The 23,525-nt window shown below is 41.3% G+C and overlaps 1 protein-coding gene across 14 annotated transcripts in view; it reads left to right on the forward strand.

Annotated features, from left to right (window-relative positions):
- The window catches only part of DOCK6 (dedicator of cytokinesis 6), a 280,141-nt gene that overhangs the window by 184,873 nt on the left and 71,743 nt on the right, over positions 1-23,525 (forward strand). For all 14 annotated transcript variants that reach the window (XR_011558174.1, XM_070741668.1, XM_070741676.1 and 11 more), the window contains 2 exons: positions 2,391-2,487; positions 22,964-23,092. Coding sequence is in view for 13 of the 14 variants with exons in the window: in XM_070741668.1 (XP_070597769.1) it covers positions 2,391-2,487; positions 22,964-23,092 (226 nt within the window). In the remaining variant the exon portion in view is untranslated. The remainder of the gene's footprint in view (positions 1-2,390; positions 2,488-22,963; positions 23,093-23,525) is intronic.

Here is a 23,525-nt window from a genome sequence, read left to right on the forward strand (position 1 = left end):
ACATATATGATAAGAAAAAATTATTATTATTAATTTCAATGTTCACATTCAATCCTTTGAATTATTTCAAATTAATGTCCTAGCAATGAAAAAAAAGAAGGCAAAATTAGACAATAATTGTTCAATACATGTCCACAAATTGTCCTATTTCTAAATTTTATCTAAAAGGCCAAGCTTTGCCAATCTACAATATAGTTATAATTTCACAAAGGTATTCATATACATGATTATATCTATTTAACTGTAATATGTCTTATTCACTATCAGTAGTAATTTATCATAGTCATACAAAGCTAATACAGATTTTATTTCTTCCCATATTAGTTATTAAAATCAAATATTGTATAATAAATAAAAATTGTTTTTCTCCACAACATCGATCATCCCTTTTATTTAAGTTTCCATTCCATCTCTCTTTTCTTTTACCTTTGTATCCCCCACTTCTATCTCTTTTTCCTTTTTTCCTATTTTTACAAATTAATTGTATAGGTCTTCCTTCCACCCTTCCCAATCTCTTCCCCCGTTTCCTCCTTTTTTTAAAAAAAATTGCCTCATCCAATACCAATATTCACAATCTGTTCTCTTTGTCACTGTTAACCCCAGTGTAATTATAAATTTCATTATAGTCAAAAGTGTGTCCAATGATTTCTTTTCTTTTATCGCCATCATTCATCTGCTTTTCTTCTATTTTCTTCTCCCCTTTATTATCTTCTTGTTCTTTATTTTATTTTTTGCTATCATTTCTTACCATCTTATTTTCAAAATCTTTGTTGTCATTTGGTTCTTTATCTTTTTCTTTTACAACTTCAATTCCAAATCCCCAAAAATGTCTCTTTAAATCTTTACACCAGTCTTTAAAAAATGCTGCAAACTCCTCAAAGTCTCTTACCTCCAGGTCTTCAGTATTCTCAAAGTCATAGTTCCCCAATCTTTACAGTCAATCCAGCTGTTAACAAATATTGTTCCACAGCCTTTTTGAAGTGCTGTCTGTTGCAACACTTAAATTTATTTCTCATTCCCTCTGGTTCAAATAAATCGAAGCTGTCTTCTTATACAATAACAAATTACTGATAGTTCTGCATTTTCCAGATATCAGAGTAGTTTTCCTTATTCAAAATCAACAGCTGTCAGGGAGTCCATTGAAATTTCCCACATTGTAATGATTCCTCCAACCAGTAGGTGGCACTACCTACTCTGGAGATCTGCTTCCTTATTCGTAGTGTTCATCCGTATTTTAATCAATTTGGTCAACAAAGTATTCTCATTAAAACTTCTTTGCCAGGTTCTTAAGCAACCACTTCAATTTTAACAAAAGTTGGCATCAGTTCAATTCCACTTCTTTTTTAAAAAAAAATATTTATGATCCTCTGTTGGCTAGATAGCCGCTTTTTACATTTAATATTCTTTTGTTCCCATTTAAGTTTTTAAATAGTTCATTTTAGGCTTCTATTGGCAAAAAACACTGGCTCTTATTTACTGCCTTCTTCTCACTCTCCAGCATGATCTTATATTTTCCTTCCCGGGTGACTTCAATCTTCAACAATCAATCCAGCTGTTCATGTCCATCGCAGCTAGGACGATAATGTTGTTTTCTGTTGCTGTAGACCAAGAGAACTTTGTTGGCTTGCTATTTCTCCAGTTTGCCGGCAGGCACCTCTCTTTTCTCCCTCCAGGGCGGTTCTGGCCCAGTTCCAATTGAGCCAGGCCTCTAATGGCAGGGATATCGGGGTTCCATTGTGGAGTCTGGGGAATTCTGTCTCGCATCTGGTAACGCCCTCTCCTCTGTAATCCAAAATTTACCTTTCCCAAAATGAGTTAATTTATTGTACAATAATAGTATAATTTGGTTCAATAGTACAATAGTAACCTTTCACTGCACCTAAATGTATAGACATAAGAAAAGCCCTGCTGGACTAGGCTATAGGCCTATTGAGTATACCATTCTGTATGATATGCTACCTGATATCATTCTATATTATCCAGCATTCCATATCCTACCATCAAATGGATGCATTTGGGAAGTTTCTAACCAAGGCTGGAAAGCTATGGTCCTTTACTACAATCACACGTACCAGTCATGTCCCAGCAAACAGTATTCAAGTATTTTTTTATTTATGCTTCTCTTTCCATTGCCTTCCATTACCTTAACAGCCTAATTATTTTGCCATTTGGTTATTTTTCTTAGAGAAGGATAAACCAACAGTTTGGGTTGGCTAGTTATTTTCACATGGCATGTCTTGCTCAGGAATCCCTTTTAGGAAAAGTCATTATGCCCTTTTGCTCTGAAGGCAAATAAGGTGGCCCAATGATCAGAAAACTAAATAATTTTGCAAATAGGAGACATTTTGAAAGACTAGATCTAATGTTCACTTTCTTTATCTCTTGCATAGGTCAAAGGAAGAAATGGAACATGATGCTTTGGTAGATGGAAACCTGGCTACAGAGGCCAACATGGTGGTGCTGGATACCCTGGAAATTATTGTGCAAGTAAGATCTAGCCTTATTCATTACGATAAAGCTTTGAGTTTCAGTAAATCTGTCCTGTCTTCTAAATGTGAGGTTTCTATTATCTCTGTTGTGGAGCATTCAGAACTGGTGTTAAAGAGAAAGGATTCCCAAAATTTATCTCCTGAGTTTACACTTAGACTTACAAAAACTTTATTGTAACTTTGAACATACACTAATCGGCATACAGTAAAGTGAAATTGCATTGCATTGAAGAGTCACCACTATCAATATGCACCATATAAACATGACAAAATTCATATACACATACATACATACATACATACATACATACATACATACATACATACATACATACATAATTATGCATATACCTAGTGATGGATCACCAGTCGCTGGTGCTCACAGTGCACTCCGTGCGTGTAATGTGCATATCCGGTGCGCATGCTTGCATGAGTACACGTATGAGATTTGAATCACAAGATTTTGGCAATTTTTGCTGCTTTTGCCCAAATATCACTCGTGTGAGGATGCTCATGCACATGAGATTTGGGCGATTTTTGCCTATTTTGCATGCACGGAAGCAAAAAAACAGCAAAAATCATTGGTATCTCACAGGCTTCGTGTGTGCACACCTCCAGACCTACCAGAGCCGCGCACCTGGGCGCACTGGTTGCTGCTCACCACTGCATATATCCACATATATTTTATGACCACAAGAAACAATACAGTCTAATTTGGATGTATAAGAGAGAAACGAATCAAGTTTACAAGATGGATGCCATAGGGAACAAAACTGTAGTCCTACTTACTTACCCAGAGGGGAGCAACAGAAACAAACTGTGAAGTGTGAGGTCTCTAACAGTGCTCTTAGCTCTAAGCAAATAGCGAATAACTGCTACCTGATATCATTCCTGAATATTCTCTGCTGTCTTTACCACTCTCTGTATGGACTTTCTCCCTGAGGCACTGCAGCTACCAAACCAAACAGTGATGCAGTTTGTTAAACTGCTCTCAATCATGCCTCTGTAAATATTGGCTGGGACAGGAGAAAGATGTGTTCTCTTCATCTGATGCAGGAAATGAAGATGCCGGTTTGCATGCTTCACTAAGGATGATGTGTGGAGAGACCAGTTCAGATTCTTAGTTATCTGCACTCTCATATACTTAATTCTGTTGACCCTCTCTACAGCTGCAACCTTGATACTGAGTGGAGTATGACCATGCCATCTGTTTCTAAAATTGACAATGATCTCCTTTGTTTTATTAACATTTAGAACCAGGTTACCGTATATACTCGAGTATAAGCTGAGTTTTTCAGCCCCAAAAATGGGCTGAAAAACCCGACCTCGGCTTATACTCGAGTCACCACAAGAGGGCGCCGAATCACCACAAGAGGGCGCCCAGCCAGCAAGCTAAATGGGGAGGACGGCGTCGGCATGAACTCTCTCCAGGCTTTAGAAGCCTCCAGCTGGAGAGAGAAGCAGATTTAAGGAGGAGAAGGAGGAGGAGGGCAGCTCTTTCCTTTCCTCCTCCTCCCCCGCGGTTGTAGGCTATTTTGGCTCTCCTCGCCTCATTTCCCTGTTGCATCCCAAGTGGATCTCTTTAGCAAATCTGCTTCCCTGCACAGCACATGGGGCAATAAAGGGAGGCGGAGGAGAGAGCCAGCAAGCTAAAGGGTGGGAGGGACCGGGACGGCATGAACTCTCTCCAGGCTTTAGAAGCCTCCAGCCGGAGAGAGAAGCAGATTTGTTAAAGAGATCCACTTGGTACGGAAGGAGGAGAAGGAGGAGGAGGGCAGCTCTTTCCTTTCCTCCTCCTCCCACGCAGCTGTGGGCTATTCTGGCTCTCCACCTCCTCCTTTCCCTGTTGCGGTCCCAAGTGAATCTCTTTAGTAAATCTGCTTCCCTGCACAACACATGGGGCAATAAAGGGAGACGAGGAGGAGGGAGGATCAGGGGTGGGAGATCAAGCCAACGAGCCAGCCAGCAAGCTAAAGAGGGGGGGGGGGGGAAACAGCATGAACTCTCTCCAGGCTTCTAAAAACTCAAGAGCCCTGGGTTAGAAATGCAAGAGTCTTCAAACCTGGAAAAATTAAGGCTTGTGGACTTCAACTCCTACTCCTGAAGTAGCATGGCTGGTGCAGGAATTCTGGGAGTTGAAGTCCACTAGTCTTAAAACTGTCAAGTTTAAAGACCCCTGGGTTAGGGTTAGAAATGCAAGTCTTCAAACCTGGAAAGATTAAGGCTTGTGGACTTCAACTCCTACTCCTGAAGTAGCATGGCTTGTGCAGGAATTCTGGGAGTTGAAGTCCACTAGTCTTAAAACTGTCAAGTTTAAAGACCCCTGGGTTAGGTTTAGAAATAGGTTTTAGCTTGGTTGCTGATTGAGCTACTTTTTTTACTTTTTAATTTATTGTTATTACCAGATTGCTTTCATTTACCCTCTTTTAAATTTACAGAGCTAATTTTGGTTTTCTTTAAAATAAATATTCTAAAACATTTAATCTACTGATGTCTCAATTAATGTAATTTTATTGGTTTCCATTTTTATAAGTTACCAGTAGCCACTGCATTTTCTAACCTCGGCTTATACTCGGGTCAATAAGTTTTCCCAGGTTTTTGTGGCAAAAACTGGTGCCTCGGCTTATACTCGGGTCGGCTTATACTCGAGTATATACGGTACTTTTATTGCACCCATCCATCAGAGCCTTCACCTCTTCCCTATAAGCATATTCATTATCATCCTGGATGAGACCCACCACTGCTGTTACATCCTCATACTTCATAATACAATTTCTAGCAGGTTTGACACAGCAGTCATGGATCATCAAAATAAATAGTAGTGGACTTCCAGTTTGGCATCATGGCAAGATGGTCGAGGATAGACGGGCTCCATGAATCCCGGCCAATACTTCTTCTTTTTTTTTTTTTGAAAAAAGTTTATTAAATATGTACATTAAAAAAAATACACAGCAAGGGACGACATCTTGACAGTATATACACATAAAACAAATATAAGGGGAAAGGGAAGGGAAAAAAGGAGTAAGAGAAAGTAAGAGAAAGAGAAGCAATAAAGCATCCTGCTTTATACATAACAATTTTGCTATCATTATTTACAGTTTGCACTACTTAAAGAGTAGTGTAATTCATGTGCAGCTTATGTATCATTTATAAAGGAATATCTTCCTTTTAACAATTGTTATATATTTAATACATAAATACAGTCGTATAGTTTCCTTGTCAATAAGTCAATTCTGTATCCTTTCTTTTTCTTCAATGGTATAATGATGCTATAATTTTTAATATTTATTACTATTGGTTAAATTTGTTATCTCCAAATTTGAATTTTAGGTTCCTAACTTCTTTTCATTTTAATTTATTTTGTTTTTATTTTAATTTATTTTTGGCAACCCAGATATACCATCTGTCCCAGCTTTTGTGAAAGTCCTCCATATCCTTATCTTGTAATTCATAAGTCAATTTAGTCATTTCCACTACCTGATATATCTTAGTTATCACATTATATATCGTTGGTGTAAGTTCCTCTTTCCAGCATTGAGCATATGTAATTCTTGCAGCTGTTGTAATATGAAGTATTGCATGTCTGTCATTTTTTGAAAAAAATTGCCTGAATATTCCGAGTAAAAACAGTTCTGGTTTAGTGTAAATTTCCTTTCCTATGATTTCTTCTGTCATATTTTTAATTTCCCCCCAGAATTGTTTTGCTGATGGGCACGTCCACCACATATGATAGTAGGTGCCTGGTTTTTTCCGGCACTTCCAACAGGTGGGGGCAGGGCCGCCGATAGACCGGTATTACTGGGAGTGGTGTAACGGGCCCGGCGAAATTGAAAAATGGGGGGGGGGGCGGCGCCCGCCAAAAACTCCCCAACCCCGATTGCGACGAACTCTGCCTCTGCGGAGCTTCTCCGACAGCCCTGCACCTTCTTCCCACCCCCGCGAGGAAAGAAGGCAGGGAGGCCGGCAGACAGGCAGGGAGCCCCGATGGCAGCCGCGGAAGGAGGAGTCACCGCGGGGGTCCAGAAGCCAAGCCGCGCTGCTGGGGAAGCGGAATTGAGGAAGCCGGGAGAGGGCTGAGCCCGGCCGGCTTCTCTGCCGGTCTTGTGTCCCCCCCAGAGGACTGCGAGGGCAAGAGAGCCGCGCCTTTCGGCCTCCGGAGGTGCTGGGCCGTGGGTTCGGGGGGGGGGGGGGCGTGAACACTGCCCGCCGCCCGGAGCCAACAGCTTCTTTTCGCTTGCATTCCTGCTGCTGGCGCTGGGAGCAGGTAAGCGCGAGGGGGAGGCAAGTGGAGATCCAGGTCCCTCTTTTCATGCATCCGCTCAGTGAGCCTTTCTTTGGAGTTGCCTTTTTCTTTCTTTCTTTCTTTCTCTCTTTCTCTCTTGCTCTCTTGCTCTCTTGCTCTCTTGCTCTCTTGCTCTTTCATTCTTTTTTCTTTCTCTTGCTTTCTTTCTCTTGCTTTCTCTCCTTCCTTCTCTCCTTCCATTTCTTTCATTCCCCCTCTCTATTTTTATTTCTCTTTCATTCTCTTTCTTTCTTTTCTCTTTCCTTCCTTCTTTCTTTCTTTCCTTCTTTCTTTTGTTTCTGTTTCTTTCTTGCTTTCTTTCTTTCTTTCTTTCTCTCTTGCTCTTTCTTTCTTTTTTTCTTTCTTTTTCTTTCTTTCTTTCTTTCTCTTTCTTTCTCTTCTTCCTTCTCTCCTTCCATTTCTTTCATTCTCCCTCTCTATTTTTATTTATCTTTCATTCTCTTTCTTTCTTTTCTCTTTCTTTCTTTCTTTCCTTCTTTTTTCTTTCTTTCTTTCCTTCTTTCTTTTGTTTCTTTTTCTTTCTTTCTCTCTTTTTCTCTTGCTCTTTCATTCTTTTTTCTTTCTCTTTCTTTCTCTTGCTTTCTCTCCTTCTTTCCCTCCTTCCATTTCTTTCATTCCCCCTCTTTCTTTTTATTTCTCTTTCATTCTTTCTTTCTCTTTCTTGCTTTCTTTCTTGCTCTCTTTTACCTTCCCTTCCTCTATTTCTTCTTTTCTTTCTCCTTCCTACCTTCTTCCCTCCCTCCCTTCAGTCCTTCCTCTCTTACTCTCCCCTTTCATAAGTTTCCTTGCTTCCTTCCTCTGTTCCTGTCCCCTCCCCCTTTCTTTCTTTCTTTCCTTCCTTCATTCTTTCCTTCCTTCCTTCCCTCCCTCCCTCCATTTCTTGCTTTCCTTCTCCTTCCTCCCTTCTTTCCTCCCTCACTCCCTTCTTTCACTCCTTCCTCTCTTACTCTCCCCTTTCACACCTTTCCTTGCTTCCTTTGCACCCTTCCTCTGTTCCTGTCCCTTCCCTCTTTCCTTCCTTCCTTCCCACCATCCGTTCATTCATTCACCCATTCCTCTCTTGATCGCCCCTTTTACCATTCCTTCCTTCCTTCCTTCCTTCCTCCTTCCTTCCTTCCTTCCTTCCTTCCTTCATAGCTCGCCCTCGCCTTTCTTCCCTTCCGTCCAGATGGGAGTGCCCCCTCAAGACACCTGCCCGACTGCTGGTACCCTACTTTTTCTCTCCCCTCATCCTTTCCAGCTCCTCGCCAGTGGCTGCCAGGTGTGGGATCCCCCTCCCCTCTCCCCTCGCTAGAAAGCACATGGTTTTGTCAACAAGGCCTCTTCCAAGAAGGAAGAAGTGCCAATGAGCCGTAAATAAGCCATGCTCCGCCTGACCAATGCCAGGAGGCTCTTTCTTTCCCTCGCCGCTCCCGCTTCTTTCTTTCTCCTGGATGAGTCCACACAAGCGGCTTAACCCAGTTCCTGAAATAGCCTATGGCAGTGTTTCCCAACCTTGACAACTTGAAGATATCTGGACTTCAACTCCCAGAATTCCCCAGCCAGCATTCGCTGGCTGGGGAATTCTGGGAGTTGAAGTCCAGATATCTTCAAGTTGCCAAGGTTGGGAAACACTGTCCTATGGGACCGCCTCGCTTGGTGTGAAGCGGGAAATGATCCCCAGGGGATGGAGTGGCTCGGCGACTTAAAATAGTTTTAAAATGGCGGGGGGGGCCAGACACTTAGGCTGTGTGGGGCCCCAAAATTCCTGATGGTGGCCCTGGGTGGGGGGGAGTTTAGCATACATTTTTGACAGGCGGGCCAGGGGAAGATGCCACCTGTAAAACATCTTATAAATATTCTCTCTGTACGGGATTGAGAGCATTATTTTGTAGTTAACTGTCCATATTTTTTCCCATTCTGGTAAATTTATTGTGTATCCAAAATTTTGCCCCCAGGCTATCATACTTCCTTTTACTTCTTCCTCCGCTAATTCTTGATATAGTAAATATTTGTATGTTTTTGAAATTTGTTTCTCGTCTGGGCCTAATAAAATTTTGTCTAATATGCCTATTTTTTGGAATCCCCTTTCTTTGTCCTCTTTGTATTTTGACCTGATTTGATAATACTGGATCCAATCAATTTCAATCCCTTTTTGATGCAAATCCTGTTTGGACATTAGTGTGTCATTTTCATCTAAAATTTGGTCGTATATTATTTTATTCTTTAAATTCATTGCTTTGGGATATACTATAGCCTCATTTGGCGAGATCCATCGAGGTATCTGCAGGTATTGGGATTTCTGTACACTAAGCCATGATTCTAATAGATTTTTCCTTATAAAGTGCTGTTTAAAGTGTGTATATGATTTGTTCTTTTTTCCGAATAGGTAAGAATGCCACCCGAATTTGAGATTAAACCCCTCTAAAGCTAATGTTCTCTTATCCCTGAGGGTGACCCACTCTTTTACCCAGGTCATTGAGGCAGCTGTATAGTATAGTTTCCAATCCGGAACTCCCATCCCTCCTCTATTCCTGTGGTCTTGTAAATTTTTATATTTCAATCTGGCTTTTTTTTTACTCCAAATGAATTGGTGCGTCAATTTTTTAAGTGTGTCAAAAAATTTCCTAGGTAGTTTGATTGGGATTGTTTGGAAAAGGAAGATAATCTTAGGTAACACGTTCATTTTTATCGCAGCAATTTTACCTAAGAAAGAGAGCTAGAGCTTAGACCATTTGTCTAAGTTTATTTTTGTTGTTTGTAAAAAATTTTCGTAGTTATCTTTAAATATGGTGCTACATTTGGACGAGAGCGTTATTCCTAAATATTTGACCTTTTGGGCTATATTGAGTTCTAGATTACTTTCTAATTCTAAATTCTTCTTTGGGGTCATGTTCTTAGTTATTATCTTAGTCTTAGTTTTGTTTATTTTTAATCCTGCAATAGCTCCAAAGTCTTCTATCTCTTTCAATAGGTGCTTACCTGATAATAGAGGGTTTTCCAAGATAAATACTTGAAGTTTAAATTCTTCATTTTTGACTTTTAATCCTGTTATGTTTGGGTTATTTCTTACTTTAATTAGTAGGGTTTCTAAAGCCATTATGAAGATTAGCGGTGCCAGTGGGCATCCTTGCCTTACGCCTTTTTTGATTTCTATCTCTGCTGTCATTTCTTTATTAATTATCACTTTTGCTTTTTGCTGAGAATATATTGCATTGATTAATCCTAATAGTTTGTCGCCAAAGTTCATTTTTTGGAATTGCAGTTTAAAATATCTCCAGCTCACTTTATCAAAGGCTTTTTCCGCGTCTACAAATATTAAAGCTGCTTGTTTTCCGACCTGTAGATCGTAATATTCAATTGTGTTTAGTATCATCCTAGTGTTGTTTTTGATCTGTCTATACAGTAGGAATCCATTTTGATGTGTGTGAATGATTTTATTTAATATTGATTTTAACCTTTCTGCCATAATTGCCGCTAATATTTTGTAATCTGTGTTCAGGAGTGTAATTGGTCGGTAATTTTGGATTAAGTTTTTTCCTAATTCATTTTTTGGGATTAGACTTATATATGCCTGTTTCCATGATTCTGGTATTTCCCCTCCCATCATAATATTGTTGAATAAGTCTAACATTTGTGTTTCTAATGTGCTTTGAAGCGCCTTATATAGTTCAAACGGGATTCCGTTTTTCTGTCTGCCCAGAATTAGTCTTAGCTCAGTTATTGTAATATTTGCGTTTAGATTCTCTTTTTCTTCCTCAGTAATTTTAGGTAGGTCTATTTGTTCTAAATAATCATTAATTGTACTTTCTTCCGCCTCTTCCTGGTCATATATTCTAGAGTAAAATTGTTCGACTATTGCCTTTTTTTCTTTTTCACCTGTTTGTCTTTCTCCTGATGCATCAATAAGCGCTTCAATATATCTCTCAGATTGTTGTTTTGCTAGCTTCCAGGCTAGCCACCTTCCAGGCTTATTGGCATTTTCAAAAAAAATTTGTTTTTGGCTCTTTATTTTTTGTACTAATTCTTCTTGATTTTGTAAATTAATTTTATGTTTTGTCAGATTTAATTCTTCTAAGATTTTTTTATCTGATGGGTTTTGATGTACCGTATATACTCGAGTATAAGCCGAGTTTTTCAGCCCCAAAAATGGGCTGAAAAACCCGACCTCGGCTTATACTCGGGTCACCACAAGAGGGCGCACCGCGGGAGCCCGGGAGACAGCTGCCTTCCCTTCCCCGGGTCCAGCAAAGTTGCCAGCCAACTGCTCCGACGGCGTGCAAGAGAGGAACAGACGACGCGAAGCTGGTGAGGTCGGGGGGGGACTCATGAAGCAGGAATCCCCCCCCCCGACTTCCCATCGTCTTTTCCCCTCTCGCACGCCGTCAGAGTAGTTGGCTGGCAACTTTGCTGGACCCGGGGAAGAGAAGGCAGCTGCAAGACGACGACAGGAGCAAGAGGGAAGTAAAAGGGCGCTCCGGCTTCCCCTCGCCTTTTTCCCCTTGCACGCCATTGGGGCAGTCGCGGGGAAGAAGAGAGAGAGGGTGCCTGCGTGCACCCTTTCTCTCTCCCCCCTCCACCTCACCGGCTGGTGCCTTTGCTTGAGCCTGCGAGAGGAGGCAGTGGGAGGGGTGGGGCAGTTGCCACCTCTCCCCAGCTCAAGCAAAGGCGCCTCCAAAGGCAGCGCACACAGTGAGAGAGAATGAGTGCGAGCCTGAATGAGAAGCGGCTGGCTACCTTCTTGTGTCCCCTTTTGGTTGCGTTTAAAACCCAGAGCTTGAAGTTCTCCCTGAGTTGGGAGGAGAGGAAAACGTACCATTTGGCAGCTGATTGATTCGCACTTGCACGGGCTGGGTGAGGAGAACGCCTACACAACCTTAGGCGGCTGGGAAAGTGAGGGGGAGCCAAGGGAACAAAAAAAGGGGCGAGGATCAGCTTTGGAGTGTGTGTGTGTGTGTGTGTGTGTGAGAGAGAGAGAGCGCCTGTCCACCCTGCAAAGAATGCCAGCTACTTCTTTGAAACCGGGAGGGGTTTTTTTCTCCTCGCTCACTCTGTGTGTGTATTTGTCAACAAATAAACCCTATCTGAGTCGGCAGGAAGCCGGAGGAAGCCCTAGAGCGGCGTGGGGGGTGGGCTTGTGAATGAAAGGGAAGCCAAGGCAACAAAGAAAAAGGGGAAGGATGAATTTTGGAGGGCGAGTGTGTGTGTGTTTGTGTGCGTGCCCGCCCCCTCCCCCCCTGACAAATGCCAGTTACCTCTTTGAAGGAGGTGTAGCCAAAGTGCCTCCTTTCCCCCTTTTTTTTACTCCTCACTCCCTTAATGTGTGTATTTGTCAACAGGTTTTAACTATTCCTTGCCCTCTCTGAGTTGCCCTTAGTTGGATTAAAAAGACCTCCTGCTGTCCGATTCTCCTCCCCCTCTTTTGAAAAGATTTAAACTGTTTAAAAATGGTATCTTGTGGTAGTTGCTGTCCTTGCTTGGATAGGATTTAATAATGTGTAATGAGGCAAGAGCTAGACAGGAATTTCTTAAGTGTGTTTGTGGATCTTTAAAAGTTGCCTTTTATAAAGTGGGTTTGAGAGCATATCTATCTATCTATCTATCTATCTATCTTTCTATGTATCTCTCTATCTTTCTATGTATCTATCTATCTATCTATCTATTTATCTATCATTCTGTCTATCTATCTATCTATCATTCTATTTATCTATCTATCATTCTATCTATCTATCTATCTATCATTCTATTTATCTATCTATCATTCTATCTATCTATCTATCATTCTATCTATCTATCTATCATTCTATCTATCTATCTATCTTTCTATCTATCTATCTATCATTCTATCTATCTATCTATCTATTTATCTATCTATCATTCAATCTATCTATCTATCAATCATTCTATCTATCTACCTCTCTATCTAATCATTCTTTCTATCTATCTATCTATCTATCTATCTATCTATCTATCTATCTATCTATCTATCTATCTGGTTTTCTATGCTGATAACCTCACAGCAGCTAATGCTGAAGTTGTTTGGACATACAGATTTATTTATTTATTTATTTAATTGGATTTGTATGCCACCCCTCTCCAAGGACTCAGGGCGGCTCACAGCATATATAAAAACAGAACAATAATGTAAATCCAATTAATGATGAGAAGGAATCCAGTTTTGAAGGATTTTAACTCTTAGGTTTTAGCTTTGTTGCTGATCGAGCTACTTTTTTTACTTTTTAATTTATTGTTAATATTGTTAATTTGTTTACCCTCTTTTAAATTTACAGAGCTAGTTTACTGGTTTTCTTTAAAATAAATATTCTAAAACATGTCTCAATTAATGTAATTTTATTGGTTTCCATTTTTATAAGTTACCAGTAGCCACTGCATTTTCTAACCTCGGCTTATACTCGGGTCAATATGTTTTCCCAGTTTTTGTGGCAAAAATTGGTGCCTCGGCTTATACTCGGGTCGGCTTATACTCGAGTATATATGGTAGTTCTTTTTCTAAAGAGACTATTTTCTGAGATAGTTTTTGTATTTCCCTCTTCTTTTGTTTATTTTTAACTGCTAAGTAGGATATTGATAAACCTCTGATGTAGGCCTTTGTAGTGTCCCACAAATTTGCCTTATTTGTTTCTCCATTATCGTTTATCTCTAAAAAAAAAATTTAGCTCCTTTTCTATCATTAATATATATTCTTTATCTTTGGTGACAGATTGGTTTAAAGACCATCTTTTTTTGATATAACTATCCTGCTCCTTCCATTTTATCCATATTGGATTGTGATCTGCCCAAGTATTGGGCAAGATCTCTGATTCTATTGTATTTTTAATAAATTCTTGATTAGCCCAAGCCATGTCTATCCTAGACCATGACTTGTGCGGGTATGAGAAGAATGTATAGTATCTGGTAGCAGGATGAAAATGTCTCCAAACATCTTTCAGTAGATACTCTTCTGTCATTTGATTAAAAGTGGACAGGAGAGTTTTTCTGGTTTTTCTTTTATTGTTACCTTTGTAATCTTTTTTCCTGTCCGCTATCGAATTAAAATCACCGACGATTACTATTTTTTTTGGGATCAATATCTAATAAAATTCTGTGTATTTTTGCATAAAATTCAATCTGTTTTATACTTGGAGCATATATTGAGATTATTACTGTTGGAATATTTCCTTTGTCTATTTTCACCGCCAAAATCCTTCCTTCCTCATCAGAGTATATTAGTTTTGGGTTCAATCGTGGTTTAACATATATTGCTATCCCGCGTTGCTTAACCGGTGCTAGGGATACAAAGAGTTTTCCTAATTTTGGATATTCTAAAACCGAATACTGATCTTTTTTGATATGTACTTCTTGGAGACAGGTTATATCTGGGTTGCTTTTCATTAATTTATGCCAAAAAAATTTCTTTTTTTAGTTGCATTTATACCATTGATGTTTATGTAAAGTAGTGATACCTCATAATCTATAATTTTTCCCCTAATTCCGGTCTCTGGTTCTTGTTCTGGACCTTGTAATTGCCCCTTCTTTGCCATTGGTAATTCTTTTATATCTGATCTCTGGTTCTTGTATGTTCTCATCCAACATTGATTCCTCTCTACTCTCGCCCTTCCTTTCCTTCCTCCCCTCTAATTCCTGTGTTTCAATTAATTTAATGTTTTGATCAAGAAAATTTTGGGCCTCTTCAGTTGAATTTATCTAAAGGAAATTTTGTGTCGGTGTAGTTTAGATGTTAAGGATTGGTACAGTCTTCTTTTTTCTCTAATCCGTCTAGGGATTTGTTTTAGAACTATAATCTCCTTTCCTTTGTGTATTATTGGATCGTCTTTCGCTAGATGGTATATCTCATCCCTTGCTGTTTTTTTAACAAATCTGACATGTACCTCTCGAGGTAATTTGTTCCTATGGGCATAGCTGGTATATACCCGATATATTTCGTATATCTCCTTCAGCACCCTACTTGCAGTTGAGCCTGTAACGCCATCTATTATCGCAGCCATTGTTTCTGCGATGTTTTCTTCTTTACTTTCTTGTATGTTTTGAAATCTTAAGAAAAAAGAGGCTTTTTCGAGCTCTATATTTAATAAGGCCTCTTCCATATTTTTGATGGCTGACAATGTATTAGATTCTGTTTCCTGAATTTTAGTTTCCAATTTCTCATTTTTCTGCTCGATCTCTTGTATTTTTTGTGCGTTTTTGGCGAGGGCACCTTGTATAGATTCGATCTTCCCGTCCATTTGGCCTACTCTGTCCTCCACTCTCTGTATATCTTTTTGAATTTCACCTCTTACATTCTCAATATTCCCTGTCAGTTTTTCATAGTTCTGGTGCAATGATTCTTGCATCTTTAGCATTAGATCTTGCAAGGATGCGAGTGTTATAACTGGGGTCTGAGAGGCCATGTTTGTCAGAATTTCTGCTCCTCTAGTATTTTGGGGAGTTGCAGGCTGGGGGGTTACTGATTTATTACCTCCTTTAGATTGAGGGGGATTTGCTGTAGGCCTTGACATCTTAAACAGTCTCGATATCACAGTGTCACAAGTTATACAATCAATTAATCAATCAGTCAATCAATCAGTTAAACAGTCGAGTAATCAGTTAATCAATTAGTTAATCAAACAAATAAACAATTAATTCTATTAAGTGAGATAATCTAAAATATAAATATAAATATAATTGTAAATATAGTATAATTTGATTTAATTAATTCAGATATAAGTTAAATAGAATAGAATAAATAGGATTTAGTTGTAGTTTAGTTTTCAAAAATTCATTAATTTCTTAATGTCCTTAGTATCTTAATATCACAATGTCTTAAACACAGTTAAATCTAAAACACAGTTAAATCACCATTAGATGCAAATATTTTTAAAATCTAAACCAAAATTCTTAAATATATAAGTACAAATATAGATTTGTAATTATACTAAATACTAAATTATACTAAATACTAAATACTAAATTATTATAACAGAAGGGTGACAAATTCTTAATTTAGAGACTCAATAATAACAAGAAAGAAAGAAGAAAAATAGAAAAGAAAAGGGAAAGGAGAGGAAGGTTGATGTGAATTGATAAAGTCTATAACTATATTTCAAACAGCAATTTTATATAACACATAGCTTTCAAATCGTCTGTCTTCCATCTTCTATCTTCAATCTTCCACTTGCAATTCTCTTACTAATAGTTCAATAATAATTTAACAACCAGCTGTCAAGGTAACTAAGGGTTGTATAGTCAAAAACAGTAAGTTAATTCTGGTTTTCGCAAAAAAAAAAGAGAAAAAAAAGGAGGGTCAAGAGTCCAGAAACAAAAATGTCCAGAGTTTATATGAAAGTCAATATAGTCAAAAAAGGGGTAAAAAATGAAGAATTTAATGAAGTTGTATGGCTATAAGGTTGCCGTCAAGATCTTACCAAACTGTGTGCTGGGTTTGGATATTTTCCCAAAGCTGTTAATCCAATTAATATATGTGCTGATTTATCCACTGTCAGCACAGGCTTCTGGTTTGCTGAATCACTCTAGGCCGCTCCAAGTATCCTTCACTCTCTCGCTTCCACCAACTCCCGCAAACTTCCACAAACCACCATCCACTTTCAGTAAAATCCACCTTGCTCTTGCTGCCGATCCCTTCGGATGTTAATCACTCCAACACAGAAAACCTAAATTGCAGGGGAAAAGATCCTGCCGGGCTTCTCCCTCGGCTCCGATCCACTTGTAGACAATGCAACCCCCGTCTCTCACCACAGTCGATAACGGCCGCCACAGTAAGTTCTTCGAAGTTCTCCCAAACTGGTTTTTTTTCCCCGCAGCAAGAGTTCACCGTCCAAAAATCTTCTCAACCTTTCCAGGCACGAACCACCTCTATCCAGCCACTATACCATCCGTCTTAAAAGTCACTTCCCGATACTTTGGCCTATGTTAGCTGCTCTTCTAGCTTCCTATAAAATGTCGGGCAGCCACGTCTCTGGATCAGCACAGGCCGATCTCTTCAGCCCTGGCCCCGGGCGTTTCTCCGCACCCCCCGAGGGGTTGCCTTACCGCAACGGGTGCACGGAGAATTCCCCTTCAAGTTGCTCGTCCCTCCAGGCTGCAACTGCCTCTAAGGCGGGCCAAATGGCTGAAAAACGGAGAATGGTCCCGAGAGCTTTCGAAGACCGCTCCGCTCCGATGTGACGTCAAACCGGAAGTCCAGGTATCTCCTGATACCTGGCAACGCATACCCCCAGCTCTTCAGGACATGATTGCATCAGCCTATTCTCATGGCATAGCAGCAGGGGTTCAATAATATGCAACATCTGCAATTCCCACACCCCCAGCTCGTCCTCCTCCTTCCACACACAGGGATATATGGGCAGCACCTGCACCCCCATCACCTGTTCATGATTCTTTCCACGAGGACTCAGACCTAAGAGATCCTGACATGGAACCAGATGATGGCCTATCAGAGGATGAAGGGGCCCCTCCAGAACCTCCAACATTTGCAGGACTTTTTAGACCATCTCTTTTTCGCCTTTTACTTAATAAAGAGAAACAGGTGGTAGCTCTGGGCACAGCAGACAAGCCTACTGACCCAACAGCAGAAACACAACCAGCTACTAGAGTATTTACCGAACCTCAAAAGGAGTCAGACTGCATACCTTCTTCTCAAATGTTCCATGACAACATTAAAAGGCCATGGAATCACCCAGCTACAGCTCTAGGTCCCATGGCCTCAGAGCGCAAATTCTATGCTTTCGATCAAGAGCTGGAAGACTTATTGCAATTTCCTTCCATTGATGCCCCTGTCGCCAGTTTGGTGTCCAATGCACTTGTACCATCAGAATTGGCAGATGGTTTAAAACCAGAGGGCAGGAGAGCAGAGGGATTAATTAAAAAATCTCACCAAATGGTGGCCTGGGCAGTCAAAGCTTCGACGGCCGCGTCATTTTTCAATAGAGCCTCAATCTTGTGGCTTCAAGAGATGCTCACCAAGCTGGGACCAGAAGATGGTCGCCTACAGCAAGATATCAACAAACTCTTAGCAGCAGCAGAATTTTTGGCTGATGCTACCTTGTCTTCGGTGAGATTTTCTTCACGGGCCTTGGCTGCGAACCTATCATCCCGTAGACTGCTTTGGCTCTGTACCTGGCAAGCAGATGCCAAATCCAAATGGTGCCTAGCTTCAGCACCATTTGATGGGACCAAATTGTTTGGGGAGTCCCTTGACAAGGTCCTCAGTGAGGACAAGGATAAAAAGAAGATTCTACCTAGAACCTACAGACGCCAGGACAGACATACCACCCCTTACTTCAGACATCAGTCCTTTCGGACTGAAACCTCCCTGGCTACACCTGCAGTCAACAGGGCATACACTCAAGGGTCCTTTACACAGCCTGCCTATAGAACCGACAGGAACAATACGGGGACAGAAATAGGCAGTTTCAGCAGCCCAGAAAGTCCTTTAGAGGCTCCAACAGGGGTGGTTACTGCAGAAATAAGTGACTCCAAGGACTCTTTCCCCATAGGAGGCCGGTTACAACATTTGACCAACTCCTGGGAGAATATATCTACAGACACCTGGGCATTAAATACACTTACTCAGGGACTTACCATAGAATTCCTACAGCGGCCTCCAAATCGATTCCTCCAATGCCCAGTGATTTTCAACCAGCACAAAAGGGACCTCTTGCACCAGGAAATCTACCACCTCCTCGAAATAGGTGCAATCAAGAAGGTTCCCACACACCAAGAGGGTCAAGGATACTACTCAATAGTATTTATAGTACCCAAAGCCTGAGGTGGTTGCCGACTTATACTCAACCTAAAACAGTTGAACTTATTCGTGAGATACCACAGGTTCAAAATGCATTCATTAAAGACTATCCTTGCAGCAATACATCAAAACAATTGGCTAACATCGATAGATCTAAAGGAAGCGTACCTGCACATACCGGTACATCCAGAATACAGAAAATTCCTTTGATTTTGCTTCGAGAATCATCATTTTCAGTACAAAGCCATGCCATTCGGCCTAACATCGGCTCCACGAACGTTCACAAAGATACTGGACATTCTAACAGCAGAACTCAGAACTCGACCTCTGAGAATTTTGGCTTACCTGGACGACATTATAATACTATCCAGCAATCCCAGCAGAGCAAGAGAGAACCTGAAGGAGACCATCAGAACCCTAGAGAACCACGGTTTTTCAGTCAACTGCCAAAAAACCCACTTAACCCCAACCAAACAATTGTCTCATTTGGGGACCAACATAGACACCACAGCAGGCAAGGTCTACCTGTCTCCCGAAAGCCAGTGCAAGATCAAGGACATGGTAGCAGAGTTACAATGAAGGAAAACAGTTCCTCTATCCTTCCTGTCTCAACTGCTGGGATTATTCATCTCATGCATAGACATTGTGCCTTGGGCCAGGCTACACGCCAGACCACTGCAGTGGTTCCTCCTCCCTTTCCAGAGGAACCGGACCAGTCACTCTGCCATAAAGGTAACAATCTCAACAAAAGTACAGAGATCCCTTCCATGGTGGAGATCTCCAGCCCTCCAGCAAGGCTCTCCCTTTCTACCACATCTGGAGGTGACAATAACAACAGATGCGAGCCTATCAGGCTGGGGCGCCCACTCCATCTCAGGGGTGACCCAGGGTCTGTGGAGCACAAGGGACCTCATAGACCCAAACATCAACCTACTAGAACTCAAAGCAGTTCACTTGGCACTTCTACACTTTGCACCAGAAGTCAGGCATCAACATGTGCTGATCCTGATGGACAATGTGGCTACACGGGCACATATCAATCATCAAGGGGGCACGAGGTCTGATCGTTTGATGTGAGAGGCACACTCCCTATTCCGATGGGCAGAGCAACACTTGACATCCCTGAGAGCCGAACACATCTCCGGCATCTCAAATGTAAAAGCAGATTGGCTGAGCCGGACGACCATCGATCCAGCAGAATGGAGTCTGGAACCTTCACTTTTCCAGGAAATAACTCACAGGTATGGGACACCGGAGGTGGATCTGTTTGCCACCCACCTCAACAATCAGCTCCCACGATTTTTCTCCCGCTTCCCAACACCGGGAGCGGAACAAATCAATGCCCTCCTCTGTCCTTGGCTGGAGGGCCTTCTATACGCCTTCCCACCTGTATGCGTGATTCCGAGGGTGATCAACAAGCTCCTCCGGGAAGGAGCGGAAATACTCTTAATCGCACCATACTGGCCCAGATGGCCATGGTTCGCGGATTTGAAGGAACTGTCGATCTCCCCTCCTTGGCGCATACCACATCACAAGATAATGCTAATACAGGGATCGGTGAGGCATCCAGACCCACAGTGGTGGAAACTTGGGCATGTGGCACTTGAGGGGGACAGACTAAGGAGACTTCAAGTGCCAGAAAATGTCATTAATACCATCCAGGCATCTCGACGTCCATCAACCACCCGGATTTACCAGGCTATGTGGACAGCATACTGCAACTTTTGCAAGAAACAAAACATGGATCCACAGTCCCCATCTGTGATTCAACTTCTGGCTTTCTTGCAGACTGGTCTAGACAGAGGACTAGCACCAAATACCCTACGGAGACAAGTAGCAGCCATAGCTACCATCCTCAAAACAGAATTTGCACAACCAATCTCTCAACACCCATGGGTGCGTGACTTCATTAGAGGAGCAGCAAACATTAGACCCCCACCGGTCCACCATTTCCCTACTTGGGACCTACCACTCGTGCTGCAGGCCCTCACCAAGCCTCCCTTTGAATCAATACAGGACATTTCTTTACGACTATTATCCATGAAAACAGCCTTCTTGAAAGCTGTTACATCAGCAAGAAGGGTCTCAGAAATGTCAGCACTCTCAATCAGACAGGACTTATGTATTTTCCACCCAGACAGGGTGGTCCTAGGTTTAGACTCCTAAAGGTAAACAGAAGGTAAACACTGTTTTTCATCGAGCACAAGAAATTATACTGCTGGACTTTTGTACCCATGGGTCACACCCTCTAGAACTCAAATGGCATAAAATTGACATAAGACGCGCATTAAAAATTTACATCAGACGCATGAATACATTTCGAAAGACGGAATCCCTATTTGTGTCTTATTTTCCTGCCTCCATGGGGTCGAAGGTCTCATCCAAGACTATTAGTTGCTGGATACATTCCTGCTTAACCACAGCATACAAGTTAGGCCCCACTCCAATACCAAAAGGCATTACGGCACATTCCACGAGAAGTGCGGCCACGTCAGCGGCTTGGGCAACTCAAGCACCCATCGAGGACATTTGCCGGGCAGCAACCTGGTCTGCCCCCAACACATTTATCAAACATTACCGTCTAGATAAACACGCTTCAACTGATGCAGCGTTCGGACGTAGAGTGCTGCAAAGCGTGTGCAATGCCCTTGCGCACCTGGTCCAGCCTCTTCCCGCCCTACATAATTAAGCTTGGGTATATATCCCACCTTGGACTCTCCGCAGCAGTGCAGTGGAGAAGAACCGTTGCACTTACCTGAACGGTCTTCTCGATGCACTGCGAGGAGAGTCCAAACCCGACCCGGCTATTTGGCCCCGGAGCACAGGTGTGTGAGCCACAGTTGATTTACATTATCATTGGTTTCAGTTACTGTTAGTTAATAAAAGTTATTGGTTGATTAACACTATGACTTCGTTTTTCTTGGAGACTGATCCAGTAAGGGCAGTAAGGGGGCGGGACCTGTTATTTATGCTAATATTTAACTCAGTCCCTTCAAGCAAGGCTGAAGTACAACCCACCTTGGACTCTCCTCGCAGTGCATCGAGAAGACCGTTCAGGTAAGTGCAACGGTTCTTCTCCAAAGAGGGCAGGACAAGAAATAATAATTGGAATCTAATCAAAGAGAAGCAATCTGGAATTAAGGAAAAACTTCCTAACAGTGGGGACAATTAACCAGTAGAACAACTTGACTCCAGAAACCGTGGGCACTCCATCCTTGGATGTTTTTAAGAAGAGTCTAGACAGTCATGTATCTAAAATGGTATAGATTCTCCTCCTTGAGCAGGGAGCTAGATTAGAAGATCTCCAAAGCAGGGGTGGGTTCTAACTTACCACACTGCCGGTTCACTTCCTCACATGCCATATGGGTACATGTGTGTGCATATGTTGCGCACACGCAGTGTTTAACGCACAGCTTTTGCACATATAGAAAAGCAAAAACCAACTTCTTACACGTGCGCAGAAGTGAAAAACAAGATGGCACCATCAACAGCACTGCAGAGATAGTTGGTTCAGGGACGTGTCCAGCTGGCCATCGCTGCCAATTCAGTGAGCAGGGGGAAATTCCCATTACCGGTTCTATAGAGCTGGTCCGAACCACCAGGAGCCCACCTCTGCTCCAAGGTCTTTTCATCTCTTTCATTCTTTTCTATTCTATTACAGTTCCTCTATCTACAGTAATAACTGGTTATTCCAAGTCATGATGGTTCTCAGAAACACACTGTTGAGCAAAATCAAATGAATATGTTGGGTAAGGCCTGAAAATAAAATATGAATGGGTGGCATATAGAAACTAAATTAGGCCATATACATTAAGAAGCAAAATGTATCTGTGACATATAGGAATTTCTCTAGGTTTCACTAGTGACCACTTACTGTGGTACTGTAAGTACTAATCCTTACTAAAGACAGGCAATCTGTCTTAAATAAAAAACACTCCCAGTAGTCCTAAACAAGCTTTTCCAAGCCCTCATTTTACTAGCCATACTGAAGTCTCTGTTAGTTTCTTCGCCTGCAAGCAGACTTCACATCTTGTATAAAAATCCTAGACATAAACTATAAAAAGATTCTTCAGGGTGTTAGTTGGTCTCCAGTGCATTTCAAAGAAATTCTTTATATGCTTCTCAAATATTGTGCCAAATAGTTTTATTTATCATCTACTTCGTATGAGGAATTTGGAGATAATAAGGTAGGAAATAACTTTCTTTTAAATATAAGGAATGTTACATTTTTTGTGATAAAACATTTCCTTAAAACACATTGAGAATCTCATTTACCTGTAGAGTTATCATTTTTATTCTTTGTTCTACTTCTACATTGTAATGAAGTGTGTGATAGCATGAAATGTTCCTTCTTTGCTTCTATAGAGCTTCCTTTGTTCTGCAGTGCTATATAATGAATTCTTTTTTTTTCTTCCTTCTCCTCCCCTGCAGACAGTGTCTGAAACCAAGGAGAGTGTCCTGGGTGGGGTGCTGAGGGTGCTTCTTCACAGCATGGGTTGTACACCTAGTGCTGCCTTCTTGCAACACTGCTTTGCCACTCAGAGAGCACTAGTGAGCAAGGTGAGTCTGCTTGGTGAGGAATGTCCTGCCAAATGTGGTTCCTTCCAGTCAGCCTGAAACTTTTGCAAGGAATAGGATCTTCTATGGAATTTCTTGCTTGCCTTATGTGAGATTTGTTTACTATTGTCCAGAGCAGTTTTCCTCAGTCAGTATACTCCAGATATGGAACAGTCCACATAAAAAGGCTGTCACATTGTTCAAGATCCAGTGGGAGACATGGCTTAAATTTTATTGTTGTGGATGCTTTAATACTTTAGATTTTAGAAGTGATTGGGTACTATATTTCACTAATACAAAGAATCTCCAATTCTTTCTGCCCATGCTTTGTAACAAGCAGAGTTGGTATATTCTAGCCCCCTTGATTAAACAATGATATTGTCTTTTCTGTTGCAGCCCCTGCCCTTTAGAATAATATCCTTCTAGAATAGTGTTT

The sequence above is a fragment of the Erythrolamprus reginae genome, chromosome 2, assembly GCF_031021105.1.
Source record: "Erythrolamprus reginae isolate rEryReg1 chromosome 2, rEryReg1.hap1, whole genome shotgun sequence".
Taxonomy (NCBI): Eukaryota; Metazoa; Chordata; class Lepidosauria; order Squamata; family Dipsadidae; genus Erythrolamprus; species Erythrolamprus reginae.